The 15,811-nt window shown below is 33.5% G+C and overlaps 1 protein-coding gene across 5 annotated transcripts in view; it reads right to left on the reverse strand.

Annotated features, from left to right (window-relative positions):
* LOC129429261 (kelch-like protein 29) overlaps positions 1–15,811 on the reverse strand; it is a 371,472-nt gene that overhangs the window by 116,934 nt on the left and 238,727 nt on the right. For all 5 annotated transcript variants that reach the window (XM_073856371.1, XM_073856370.1, XM_055185821.2 and 2 more), the window contains one exon: positions 7,177–7,315. In XM_073856371.1, the coding sequence (XP_073712472.1) occupies positions 7,177–7,315 (139 nt within the window). The remainder of the gene's footprint in view (positions 1–7,176; positions 7,316–15,811) is intronic.

Here is a 15,811-nt window from a genome sequence, read left to right on the forward strand (position 1 = left end):
TCTCGTAGTAAATTCTTCTTCGCTAAAGCAGTGACGCGCAACCAAGTAATCAGTAGCTCGTGGCACCCTCTGCTGGTGAAAAAATAATTACATGATTGCTCCGGTCTGGTACAAATGCTACACATGTTGACCAGGTTATTCAGTGTATTTTCTGGTTGTTTTGGACGCACTGTAAAACGGGGACATTTCCGGGGATAGCTTCAGTCGGGGATAGAACACCGAAAAATGCGAACGTCTGGTCACCTTAAACTACACTCTTATTCTGGCGTAATAACCAAGGACTTTGCTGCCGTAACATGGCTGCAGGAGGCACAATGATATTACGCAGTGCCGGAAAATAGTCCCCTGCTATTGAAATGTACTAAGGGGACTATTTCCGGCTGCTGCGTAATATCATTGCCCCTCCTGCAGCCATGTAACAGCAAAGCAAAATCCTTGATTATTACGCCAGAATGAAAGTATAGTCCTAGGCATATCTGCCTAGAAGATTGCAACTTTAAATTTTTTGTCGGTCTTAGTACACAATGTAACTTTAAAAAGGAAAAATATCCAAACTCTTTGTTTTTTTTTAAGCGCAATGCTAATGGTCTAATCAGTTTCAATGGTTTATGCTAAGCTATGCTAAAAGTGGTAGCGCCAGACACGGAGATCAGCTAAATGGATTGCAAAACGGTAAAAATCAAATGTTTAACTGTAGAGGAGCTGGAAAATGAGCATATTTTCAAAAAAGTGCCATGATTTAGGATATACTAGTAAAAAACAACAATCTGGATGAAATATCTACAGAATAGATACAACCTAAAGGATGATGGTGGAAAAAACTTAAATTTTTTAGAGGTCTGGAGAGAAAATTGTTCAGCCGAATCATTACAGTATGAAATATGAATGAAACGGCATTTTGTGGAACTTCATTACTGTACATAAACTTCAACCCTTCTTGAAAAACACTCGAGCTGTGACTTTTCCTCCGATGGAGGAGGTAATTGAGGCTACGGAGAAGTCGACTGTCACATCCCACAGGATTAATGATCTCCCGCTGTTCTCCGAACGAAACCTCGCTCTCATAATGCCACATCTACTGTAAAACAAACGCGTCGCTCTTATATAAATAAAAAAATGCGAGGTGTCAGAGATACTTTGAGCTTGACAAGTTTTACATTACGCACATGCACTAAAGGCTCGGTGCCAATGCACTGCCCATAAATTAAAGTGGCACCGAGCATACTTATTGAAAATCCGGAGGGGAAAATGGAATTACTGAGGGCAATCCGTCTCCGCGCTCCACGCAGCAGATGCTAAAGGGGAGGGTAATAGCTTTTTCCTTGGCCGAGGGGGAGCGTGTGCGCACATTTAGGAGGTGCATTATATGCTTCAGGTGGCATGTTTCTTACTGCGGTAAAAATAGCTATGAGATAAAGGGAACATGTTCTTACTAGTAAATAAAGGAGATCGTATAGAGCGTATAATCTTATTGAAAATAATCTTTCATAAATAATGCATATGAAAAATCATCCAAACGAATGGATGTGATGTACAAACCTATATAGTCTATATTTAAACAGACGTGTTGGATGCATCAGTGTCTGATGGTCATGATGTCGCTCGTGGGACAAAGGAAAGTTCCTGATGATTATTAAAACACATAAATCTCTAATCTACAGTGACTGACTTTCACAGCAGGCCACTAAAAACTCTGTATGGAAATTAATTGATATCATAATAAATGACTAGACACTTCAGGAAAAAGATCAACTAGATGCACTTTTTTAAACAGTTGCATTTTTTTGTGATTTTCACAAAAGTTTCACAAAATGCCTTCAAGAAAAAAATTTCTTTTAAAAATATATAAACATACAAATATATCAAATAAAAGAAGAGACCCTCTGCTTTCAAACAAACAATAAACAAACAAACTAAAAAGGAAAAAAAAACGTTTCATCCAATCTATATTTTTTTCTCTGCTTATAACCTCTTGGTATATTTCTTTTAAAATACATTTTTTAGCAAAAAGCTAAAATAATAGCATTTTTGTAAAGGAATTTTGTTCAGAGATCAGATTCAGAATGATTATCAAAACATACACAGAGTTTAAAATTTGTAAAAAACATTTTGGTTTCAGGTTTTTAATAAATTGGCTAGTGGATAATCGCGGTATTGCAGATAAACATAAAAATTCAATGTTTTTAACGCAAATGTTTTCTCCTAATTGACGAGATAACTCGTCAATGGCGGGGATAGAGTTAAAATGCATTTTCTTAATGAGCAAAATCACCTAAGAAATTAAGTCTAGTTTTGAGACATAAAACATAAATATTTTGCTAAAAAAGCCTAAATCTGCCAATGGGGTAAAAAAGAAAACTTGAATTTTTTTCTTAAAACACTTAATTCAAGAAAATTTTAACATCCGTTTTTTTATTGTTTTAAGCACAGGTTCACTTAAAACTAGAATTATTTTCTTGGGTCATTTTGCTCATCAAGAAAATACATCTTGATTTATAAATTTTTTAATATTTGTACTGAAAACAAGTGTAGCGAACAAGTAATTTTTTTGCAGTGTGACGAAATAGCTAGCTGATTTTTTCTTAAAGGCAGGGTGCACGATTTTTGAGAAACGCTTTGAAAAAGGGAGTCGGGCCGAGTACAAAAACACACTTGTAGCCAATCAGCAGTAAGGGGCGTGTCTAATAACCGACATCGTTGCCTGGATTGCGTATGTGTGGGGCAGGTCTATCATAAAACGGGCCAGATTCTATTGCGGTAGGGGCGTGTTTGTTTGGGTGATTTCAAATGTCAACATTGGCTTCAGAGATCATGCACCCCGCCTTTAAAAAAAATACAACAAATAAGAATGTGCACTGTTTCATCTACTAAAAGTCAGAATAAAAAATAAAAAAAAAAATGCTCACTTTGAGTTTAAATTAAAAGTTGAACTGAATCCAAATTATAATGCATATTTTATAAATCAAGAAAATGTTACACAAGAGGGGTGAAAGCTTAGTGGTAAAAATGAAATCATGACTAGTCAAATTTAATTTCATTCGTTTCATTCGTTCTGGTCTGATGATAAAGATTATTATTGCACAATCCAAAGAAAAAAAATTTAGTCTTCATAATTTTTCCCAAAAAAATGTCAGCTTAAAAAACCAAACACTGCACTTGCACTCAGGAGAATAAAATCTCAGACTATTAATAGTAAACATAAGCAAGTAATATAAAATAGCCCTAGGACATAATCACTTACAATATTGTAACATTACCGTCTATTTAAAGGTAAAACTAGCCGCAAACACCATTTCATGTTGACTAAAAAATTGGCCTTTAACATCCGCGGGCTGACGTCAAGGTAAAACTGACCCAGATCTTCAAGACTTATTGAGATCACAAATCTGCTCTTTTATCACTTTGCCCTTGAGCAAGGCACTTAACCCAGGATTGCTTCAGGGGAACTCTGTTCCTACTCGATGTTCTGGATGAAATGCACCTGCGTGATAGTCAAAAACTGGGCATTCATTTATAAAGGTGCAATGAATTGACTAAACAGTTCTTTTAACTGCAAAAATCTTTGTCTACTCCCTTACCGCCGGCAATCGAGTCGAATCAGGCTGAAATAGGGCTTTGTTGTATTTAAATATGGGTGGGTTTGCATTTGTTTACATAAATCCTTTAGTTAAATTGACAGGCATGACACAGTGCAAAGTAGTTTCGGTGACACAGTTCATGATATTAAAGTGCACGTGCCATTATGATGGGTGTCATAATGATTGGTAACAGATTTGAAATCCTCAAAACTGTAGTAGTACATTATAGTAATAATCCAATTTGAACGAGCCAAATCGAGTACAGCGCACAAGGCATGCACTACATCAACCAGTCATCACATGCAAATGACCTGCACTACTCCACTGAATGTCAAACTATAACAACCAAGTCATTAAATCTTACATCACTCTGAAAATGTAGAAATTCAGAGCTGGAGAGACTAAACTAATCAACATTTCCTAAACTAATGTACGTCTACACCGTCCAGTGTTTACAAAGACAATCATCTTTCCTCTTTCTTTCTCGAAGTGGTTCGCTTTTCTTTCATCTAGACTGTTTTGATGAGTTTGAAGGGTGACGGGTGACTCAGAACGTATAGGAACTAACAGAGCTGCTCGCTGGACTGATGTTATGAATTGTGAATGTGAAAAACACATATGCCAGACTGAAGCGAGGCCATTTCAGGACAGCCATCTCTGTGGAGCTGATACTGCATAATACAGGATGTGCAATGTTGGATGGAAAACCTAAACTTAACAGAAACTTAGCAAATTTTACAGGCTAATAAGAAATTTTTGCATCAAGTAGTGACAAAATGTTGCATCGCTGTATTTAGGTTGTCTTATCTCGCAAACAGACAGTGAGCCGAGGAGATATTCGAAAGCACTTTGCATATAGTGACATACTGTATGGTGCAGATGCATTTTCGGCGACCAAATTTCGAATCGCTGCTTAAGGTCCTGTGCCGATTCCGTACCCCTCTCTCCACCATGTACTGTTCTGTACTCTCCTGACATACTGTCTATCAAATAAAGACAAAAATTGCCACCCAAAAAGGTCTATTATTTCTGCTCTGTGGTGCACTGCACACAAAAAAATGCTGTGCTTTTTGCTAGCATAAATTTTAATTTGTAATGAAATCTATTTAAACTCACTATTTTGAATTCTTATAAGGAAAAACATCTTGGGCCATATTTTACCGATCTAACCGCATGGTCTTAAGCGCACGGCGCAAGTTCACTTGCAGTATTGGGGGTAACGCATTACAAGTAACGTGCATTATGTAATAGTATTACTTTTCTGAAGTAACGAGTGAAGTAACGGATTACTTTATAAATGTACACATTAATATTTTAGTTGCTTTTTAAAAAAAACTAATGCGAGTTACTTTTCAGTTAAATTAATTCAATTTAATATTAAAATAATGTACTGAGCGGGAACAGTTTGAGTCAAAAACGGAGAAGGCAGGCCAGAGCTTGACATTTTTGCAAAAAGCCTGAAAGAGATCAAGCCTCAGCCAAGTAAGAAAAAAGTAACGCAAAAGTAACTTAAAAGTAACGTAAGCATTACTTTCCATGAAAAGTAACACAATTAGTTACTTTTTTGGGGAGTAACTTAATATTGTAATGCATTACTTTTAAAAGTAACTTTCCCAACACTGTTCACTTGGGACGTGTCAGAATCCACTTTTTGCTACACTGCAAAAAATGATTTTCAAGAAAAAAAATTCTTAGTATTTTTGTCTTGTTTTCAGTAAACATATCAAAAAATTCTTCAATTAAGATGCTTTTTCTTGATGAGCAAAACGACCCAAGGAAATCAGTTTATTTTTTTGAGCAAAAATATCAAATTTAAGTAATTTTGTGCATAAAATAAGCAAAAAAATTTGCCAATGGGGTAAGCAAAATTTTCTTGATTTTTTTTTTAATTTAGTGTTTAAGAAAAATGTTCAAGATTTTTTTGCTTACCCCATTGGCAGATTTTTTTGCTTGTTTTATGCACAAAATCACTTAAATTTGATATTTTTGGTCTTAAAACTAGATTTATTTTTAGATATTTTTACTAAAAACAAGACAAAAATACTAAGACATTTTTTCTTGAAAATCATTTTTTGCCGTGTAAGCAGAAAAACAAAGCGGAGGAAGAAGACCACCAATTAAATATTGCTTTGAAAAAGCTTTATTTCTCTTTAAAAGTCTTTTTTTGAGTCATGGAAGTAAAATCAGCAGGGTTTTAATTGCTGAAAATGTATAGATAGCCATCATGATTAGTGTAATCTTTAAAATAATATTTATGTAAATATGCAAGAAAAGGTTTGCATAAGTAAAAATACTTAAAAAAACAGAAGATAAAAAATTTGCAAACATGCGGAGAGCCGAAACGTTTCGGTGGGACAGCGCTGTGAGTGTTTTGAAAAGCATTACTTAAAAAAGGGTATCATCTCACCATACCCAGAGGTACAAAGTCATCATATACAATACATACGTGTGGTATATTAAAAATAAAATTCAAAATAAATGCAAGATTTGCACTTGTTAAAAGCAAAACATTCAGCTTACTTACCAGGCTACTGGTCAAGCAGCCCTTCATTTATGTCCAAGAGACACAGTAATAACTTTTTACATTGTAATCTTTAATTTTTCATATTTAAAATATTTGATGGGCTGCTGTGTGTGTAATATGCAAAGTGCATGTGCGTTACCGTCCCATTTATAGGCGCATATTATTAAGGCGCTCTTTAAATTTTTTTTGCGTATGGCGTAGTCTATTTCAGTTGCCTGAAAATAACAACGTGCCACTAATATGCCGTTTTGAGATCCGCACACCCATGGGCACACAAAAATTCACTTCACATTTAAACAACTAAAATGTGCGTCAAAATGATTACTGTGCCGGGCTGAAACAAGCAGAAAACACTTGCGTCGCGCTTTTCGCTGCATTGCGCCGGGTTTTGATAGAGCCTCTTATTAAAATAAAAAATATTTAGTATTGACATAAAGTAAGTTATCAATGAATGGAAATGTGGGAAATATATGCAAAGACAGCTGGAGTAAACACAGCATATGGCTTTGACCTGTAAAAGTAACGAATCACAAAACCCCCGTTCAACGCTGCTCTTTGTTTGCAACCCTGAATGCGGCTCCAACCGCTCGACGCACCAACCGTGAATGTTTAACATATGAATGGGAAACTTTTATACCCTATGAAGACCGTACGCTTGCTGATAAAATGGCTGACAAAGCTCATCCCACAGCTAAAATGACACACACTTTGAGGACACTTTACAAAATGCCCAATGTGGTACTCTGGGGATGAATGCCTATTGTGAAACCTTCGTGTGTGTTTTTTTTAAAGATCCCTCAGTCATGGAACACCTTCTCTGCTTTTAAAAATGGAAATTATGTTAATGCGTTCTTTAAAATGGGGAAAGAAAGCACACAAGGGTTGACCTTTTCCCAATTTAAAAAGATACATTCATTTGAGGGAAACGGTGAATGGCTGCTGGCCCCTGTGATAGAAACCAAAGTCTTCCGACAAACCTGCAAGAGAGAAACAAGGTGGGGGGGAATGACAGAAATGCGCCCTACGAGAAGAACAGATCGGATCAATGGCTGGTGGGAAGGGAAGAAGGCAAACCTTTTAACCAGGTCCTTGAAATACAAGCTGCAGGAAGCTAGAACATTTTGGTGGACTTCAAATTCTTTGCCTTCAACTATTATTTTCAGGTCTGTAAATTCTTTCTCTCTGCGCTGCTGGTTCAACTCCTTCAACATCTCTGTAGAACAAAGAAGAAACAGACAATGCCAAACACGGGTTTAGAAATCACATTTCAGCGGTTGGCGTACAGTAGCAAACGTCATCACATCGGCACAGATCAAAAACACAGAGAAAAGAATTCGAATGACACAATAGAAGCAAATTAGACAATGCACATTTGACGAAATCAGTATTAAAATGACACATTGCACATTTCATGTCATTATGTACGTTTCTTCTAAATATTCAGTCTTCCCGGGAACACCCAACTTCAGGCTGTAGAGCTGGAAATGGCTGACCTATATTGCCCAATATGAATGTGTAAAATACTTGCAGCTCAGGATAAAAATGAAAAATGCATTTTCTCCTGAAACTATACAGATGTCTATATCATGTGCCACAACATAATTTTTTCATTTTTAAATCGGTTTGCATTTTATCAAATTACAATTTTTCGTTTAAGAGCCTGAGGCATGCATTAAAAAAAACATGAATTATAGAATTATAATTATAACCAAAAACAGCATAATAAAAGACAAGCACTGCTGTATTTGGTTTTTAGGGTAACACGCTGCAAAAAAATTATTTTCAAGAAAAAAAATCTTAGTATTTTTGCCTTGTTTTCAGTAAAAATATCTAAAAATTCTTAAATAAAGATGCTTTTTCTTAATGAGCAAATCGACCCAATAAGATAAGTCTAGTTTTTAGACCAAAAATATCAAATTTAAGTGATTTTGTGCATAAAACAAGCAAAAAAATCTGCCAATCGGGAAAGCAAAAAAATCTTGAACAATTATCTTAAACACTTAATTCAAGAAAAATTCAAGAAAAATTTGCTTTATGCACAAAATCACTTAAATAGCATCTTTATTTAAGAATTTTTAGATATTTTTTACTGAAAACAAGACAAATACTAAGATTTTTTTCTTGAAAATCATTTTTTGCAGTGCACTTTACAATAAGGTTGTATTTGTTAACATTACACTGCAAAAAATGACTTTCTTACTTAGTATTTTTGTCTTGTTTTCAGTAGAAATATCTAAAAATTCTTAAATTAAGATGCTTTTTCTTGATGAGCAAAATGACCCAAGAAAATAAGTCTAGTTTTAAGACAAATAATATACAATTTAAGTGAAATTGTCCTTAACACAAGCAAAATTATCTGCCAATGGGGTGAGAAAAAAAACTGTGAAATAAGATTTCTTTTTTCTTAAACACTTAATTCAAGTAAAATTTTCTCACCCCATTGGCAGATAATTTTGCTTGTTTTTAGCTCGAATTCACTTAAATTGTAAATTTTTTGTCAAAAAACTAGTATTATTTTCTTACGTCATTTTGCTCATTAAGAAAATACATCTTGATTTAAGAATTTTTAGATATTTCTACTGAAAACAAGACAAAAATACTAAGTAAGACAGTCATTTTTTGCAGTGTAATGCTAACATGAGCTAACAATACTTCTGCATTTATTAATCTTAGTTCATGTTCATTTCAGCATTTACTAACACATAAAATCAAAAGCTGTATCTGTTAACATGAGATAATGCACAATAAACAATTGTAGTGGCATTAACTAACATTAACACATATATATCTCATTGTTAGTTCATATTAGCTAATGCATTTACAAACCCGTACAAAATACTATGCTGGTATTAATTGCACATTTCTGACATCTATCTGAAATGTTTATCAGCACCACAGAAGCTCCAGCTCAGAGGAAACCAGCGGTACATGTATGAGATGTGGACGCATATGTAAATTAATGAGGTGTTTGACAGCAACCAAGGCAGAAGTCAAGAGACATGGACAGCAGAACCGAGTCCAGTTTAATGAGGCTTCATGAAGTGATTCTGACCGCTGCAGACAGCTGGACTTCTGGAAATATCACAGACAGGGAGCCAGCGCTGCCGACGGTCAAATAAGCCATCATTTAAAGCCAAATCACAGCACAGCGGCCATTTTGTATTTTTATGCAACGTTTGCAGTCCTCGTTCCCTTTATGATAAACAAATCTCTTTTCTGTGAAACATAACAGCTGAAATATATTTGAGGCGCTATGTATTAAATAAATAAAAAATCAATTACTGTCCATTATGAGACACTGTATTGACAATACGTTATGCAACTTGTTATTGCTGCAAAACGTCTCTCTATTGTCAACACGCTGGGGATTTATTTATATCTGCAGTCAAATCTGTGATTTTTTTAACTAATGGCTCATATCGACTTACTGTTCCTCCTGGCAGATTTTACAGACCGGATGAAAGCTGTATGATGTAGAAAAGTATGATTTTCGATTAGAATAGCTATCACTTAGACTAGTGTGGTAGTGTAAATAAAATATAACCTCAAATAATTTCCACAACAAGATTAATATTTCTGATATGAATTAACGAGATTGAACATCACTTTAAATTGCTTTGAAAAGTTTTTTCAGTAAATAAAGCATGCATGTAGGCAGGTAATATAAGTTTAACTACTTATTGTATTTGGATTGCTTATATAACCATGAGATACCTGTGAAGAACCAACGACTGAGAGAACTGAATCAAATTATTGCTAACCATGTGCTATTTCAGAAATAAATTTGATCAGGGACACTAAAGCAATTCAAACAGCACTGCAAAGACATTGCAGAAATAAACGGCTACATTAATTCAGCACGAACACACACACACACGTACACCTACACGTACACAAACAAACATACACACAAAACAAACAGTGATAATGAGAGGCTTGAGTCCCAGTGGCCAGTTTAGTAATACACTAAACACAATGAATTTCAAGGCCACCTGAAAATAACGAAAACAGTTGATTTATTGATCCTACAACAATGAAGACTATTGTTGTAATGTTTAATAATATTTTTAACTAAATAATAAAAATAAGTTAATAAAATAAAAATACATTAATTTTCAAAAAAAGTGAAGATCAACTACCCTTAGTTTACTGAAATGCATTTCAAAATTAAAGTCCTTCACTGAAAAAAATATTCATTCAATTTACTCATTTTTTTTGTGGTTGCAATTAATTTTTGTTTAAATGTACCTTAAATAAATTGATTGCAACCACTTACCTTAAAAAAATTGAGTAAATTGAATGAATAAATTTTTTCTCAGTGTTTCTAAATATTATGTAAATATAAATTTTGTTAAAATATTTATGTAAAATGTTGTTTTGCAAAAAAAGCAATATTTTCACTTGTTAAAAGCAAAACATTCAGCTTACTTTCCAGGCTACTGGTGAAGCAGCTCTTCATTTATGTCTAATTTATGTATTCTTTAATTTTTCATATTTACATTTTTTATGTGCTGCTGCACTGCAAAAAATGATTTTTAAGAAAAAAATTCTTAGTACTTTTGTCTTGTTTTCAGTACAAATATCTAAACATTCTTAAATAAAGATTCTTTTTCTTGATGAGTAAAATGACCCAAGAAAATAAGTCTAGTTTTTAGACCAAAAATATCAAATTTAAGTGATTTTGTGCATAAAACAAGCAAAAAAAATCTGCCAATGGGCTAAGCAAATTTTTCTTGAAATTTTCTTAAATTTCGTGTTTAAGAAAAATACCCTTAATATACTGAAATGCATTTCAGAATTAAAGTCCTTTCTAAATATAAAGTAAATATAATTTTTGTTAAAATATTTATGTAAAATGTGGCAATGTTGTGATTTATCTTTTTTTATTTATTGTTCAAGAACTGAAAAATACAGAAAAATCCTTTGAAAACAAAGAAATTCACAAAATATAACCAACACAGCTTAAAATGTGGGCAGTCACATAAAACAAAACGTAAAGATGCCTGTAAAACCCAAAAAGCAATTTATTAGATTTCTTTCTATAAAAATAATCTACCTTTACACTGTAAAATTAGCTGTAATTATGCAGCTGGTTGCCAGTAACTTACTGTAGAAGATAAAGACTGAAAATGTTTCATGTTCATTTAACTTTAAACAAACTGTTGTCAGTAAATAACATAAATGTATAATCTACAGTAAGTTACGGGCAGCTCGTTGCCAGTAATACCCAGTAATACTGTAATTTCTACTGAATTTTTTACAGTGTACGTAAGCAAGATTTTGTATAAAAATAACCTTTAAATCTATGTAATATTGACCTAGTAAAATCATGTCAAAGATCAACATGAAACAATGATTGAAATCAAACTTTAATGCTCTATAAACTCATTAGATTACGAGACTTTAGCCTGGTTTTTACACGTGGGATTGCATATACAGTAGTAAGATATAAATACAATTATACAATGTAATGTCGTAAGCAACAAAGACCAAACATTACCACCAAACTAACACAAGGCATCCTCCTCTGCTTGATGTAAGATGTGGCAACCACCGAATAATAATTGTGCCCTAAATACAGTATGTTAAAATACATACAGGTCTAATTTTGTATGCGCATGAGTGTGTAGTATAATCGAATCAAAGCTTTGTGATTCATCGTCAACCGTCGTGGTTTTCACCTCCAATCTACAACGTTGCCCACAACAACCAATTGAGCAACGGTTTCAGCAAATGACACCGAAAGAGAGAGACAGAATGAACTGTAGTTGTCAGAAAACAATGGTTCACCCACCAGGTCGTTGGATGCTGGAGAAAAGTCGAAGGAAAGCTAATTATGCGTTGTGGCCGAGGGTCAGCTCTCACTGACGGCCAGCGATCATTAACACAGGCCACGAAATATCACAAGGCAGGTGAAATCTCCCCCGACCCGCGGTGTGTCGACGAGGTTGCCGAACCCGAATCGGACATAGAGGAAGCCAAGAAGATTATCTGATATTTCGAACGCGCACAGCATTGGAAAATTACAGCGCGTGTTGTAATGGGAAAATAATTGGCTGTCTCGCAGAAATGGCACAACAGTAACCTACTTTCTTTGATGGTGCAGAGGTAATGACAAAAGCTCTGTATAACACATTTGTGTGTCCGTACTAATATTCGAATGTGCAACATTACTTTGAGGATGAGGCTCAGTAATGTAGCATGGAAAACCATTAAGACACACAACATTAATGTGATGGTAAAGTCATGTGTCACCTTCAGGTCATTAGACATCCCGATCCCACCTGATTTAGCCCTTTGTGGCCTTAAACAGCCAATCTGCATGTTTTAGTCCATTAACCACAGATAAACAAAGAAAGTTCAATAGGACAACAGTGCATTGAACTCTGGGTAATTCATTCATGGCGTTTGTCTGTATTTGTTAACATTTGTAAATGGATAGTTCACCCCAAAATAAAGATTTTATGATCATTCACTCACCCTGTTTAACCTGTATGAGTTTTTTCTTCTGTTGAACACAAAATAAGATATTTTGATATAAGGATGGCAACCAGACAGTTGATGGTACCCATAGTAGGAAAAACAAATACTATGGAAGTGAATGGATACGGGCAGCTGTGTGCTTACCATAATGTATTCATTTAAAAAATGTATTAGTAAATGCAGAAATTACCATAAACTAAGATTAATAAATGCTGAAGAAGTATTGTTTTTTTGTTAGATCATGTTAACTAGTGCATTAACAAATACAACCTTATTCTAAAGCGTTAACAAATATCTTACTTTGCATTTTTATTTCAGTTTGTACTTTGTTGGTTATTTCAGATAACCCTGGACTCCAAATGATATACCAGACAACTAACTTTAAAAAACAAAGCTGATTATAAACATAAAATTTGGAAATTTAAAATATGGATAAATTATGCATCCTAAAAATAAATTGTCTAAATATTTTTATATTTAAAAAAAAAAAATATATATATATATATATATATATATATATATATATATATATTTTTATATATATATATATATATATATTTATATATATTCTCAAAAACATTTTCCAACACTAATTTTGACCACCATTAAATGTGTAATTTTAACAAAGAAATTCAACACTATTTTAAACCTTATGGAAATTGTATTTCTCAAGTTGCTTTGGAAATACATTACCATTTAAAATGTTTGAAATGTATTTTACAATAATTAATAATTCCACATATTAGAATAGTAGTATACTCATCAAACTATGGCATAACAAAAATGTAAATATAGGATTTATGTTCCAACTAAAAGCATCCAAAATAACAATAATATATTATGTTATATTATATTATATTATATTATATTATATTATATTATATTATATTATATTATATTATATTTAGTTATGCATCTCTTTGACTAGAATTCGCAAAATTGTACTTTTGTCATTTTATCAAGAAGATTCTTTGAGTTTCACCCTGCGATGATTTGTTAAACAATATCGAAGGAGCTCACATCTATTCATTATTTGGTCCAATTGATGCTTTTCAAAAACATTTTTAAATAAAGTTTTTAAAGGTTTCCAATGAAATAAATCGCAATTAATCGCATACAAAATAAAAGTGATTTTTGCATAATATATGTGTGTGTATTGTGTGTATACGCACATTTTTAAAGGCCACATCTGTAATTATTATGTATATTACATAACCACACATGCATATATAATTTCTTTTTATATATATACATATATTTTTTACATTTATATATAATATAGAATATGTAAAAATATAAATAAATATATATACACATGTAAATGTTTCTTAAATACATACATGAATGTGTGTGTATTTATATATACATAATAATTACACATTATGCAAAAAAATATAATCGCAATTAATCTTTGCCCAGCACTATAAAAAATGTATTATTTTTGTCAACAAAACTAACTTCAAACATTTAAACATAGACATTTGAACAAAAGATGTTTTAATTTAATGAGAAACATTTCAGTCAAGTATTTTAAAGCTTTTGAACGGTAGTGTACCGGTATGTGGAACTAGTTGAATTAAAGCAAGTTAGTGTAAGGTCACACTGTATGACAGTCTCTAATCCAAAAAGTATATAATTGATCTTGTCTGTTCGTGATGAATTTATAATGGAAAACTCCAGAACGTGACGTCTTTTTGTATTAAAACAAGAACAAGAGAGTCCTCAAAATCTATCTGTTCAGGTTGGTGGAGTTTAATGTGTAAGATACGAGATCAATTTTGTGCGGCGGTCTAATTGACGGACCGAGCTGAAGAGAGAGGTTACACTACACGAAAGAGCTTTTAGCAACACAAAGGCGGCAGCTTTTCAATGGCGGCCTTCGCACATCACAAACACGGCTGAAGCTTCGATTCAATTGAACTGTGATGAACCGAAACACGATCACAATGAACAGATGAAAATAACAGGAGGGGTATTTAAGACTACTGGACAGATAGACATGTAATAGGCTCAGACAGAACAATCTCTTGATTTCGAGTTGTATTATTGAGCTATTTTAAGGTTCACTGGGCAGCTCACAGGTTTTTAAAATGGCAGCTAGTGTACAGACCGACTCTGTTATATCAGTACAGTGGGACGCGTGTTATTGGTGGACGTTTATTTTGGGAATCCACAGCGTCATGCGGTGCGTCAGAGTGATTTCTTTAGCAGGGAGGGAGGGAGTGAATCAAAATAGTGATATCCAATCAGAAGCCGGCAAAGTGTGTCACCCATTACATAAAAAAATAGATTTTTGGTAGAGTCCATTTTTCAACTGCACAGGGAGGGATGTCTTATAAAACATTTACAGAAAACCACGACTGGGGTGAAGTTTTGAGAGAATAGGTGTGATTTAATGAATGTAAATGTTGTAAAGATACATTTTCTACAATGTATTACTATAAATTATTGTACTAATATGTATGCAAATGCAAAACTGTGAAAAGCACTATATAGACATACAGTACTGTGCAAAAGTCTTAGGCCACCATGCTACCATTAGATTTGTTGTTTTTGCAATTGTACAGTGATCATAAATAATTATTTCTCAGTCTCTTTATTAGAATACAACCAGAAAATACAGGAAATGTGCATGTAGTATTAAAAACAGTATAAAAGTATAAGCTGAAGTGTCAAGTATTTAGGGTAAACCCCCTTCTACTTGAGCAATAGCAGTAGGGATGCACCGATAGGATTTTTTTGGGCCAATACCGATTTAAACAGACAACTTCTGGCCGATACCGATGCCGATATTAAACACTTGTATATAATACTAGTTGGTCTATTAGCTAGTTTATTTCTGCATCAAATTATTTTTACTGAACATGGATTGAATGTAATTAACATTCAACTGACCAACAAAATAAGAGAGGCACAAATTAAGCTAAAACAAATATAATAAGACTGCATGACAACCTTCAAAGGTGGTTTTTGCTATTCAGCATTTATTTTATTAACAACATTAACAAATTTTTTACATTTAATGGATTTCTTTATGCAGTTAATTAATAAACAATCGGTATCGGCCTTTCTTGTGCTATTGCCGATATGCCGATGGTTTCAAATTCATCAAAAATCGGCCGATAAATATCGGCGGCCGATACATCGGTGCATCACTAAATAGCAGACAACGGCAGGATCTCTTAAATATAAATGAAATTAAATCCTAATTTCTAATTCTAATCGA

This window comes from Misgurnus anguillicaudatus, chromosome 18 (genome assembly GCF_027580225.2).
Source record: "Misgurnus anguillicaudatus chromosome 18, ASM2758022v2, whole genome shotgun sequence".
Lineage (NCBI taxonomy): Eukaryota > Metazoa > Chordata > Actinopteri > Cypriniformes > Cobitidae > Misgurnus > Misgurnus anguillicaudatus.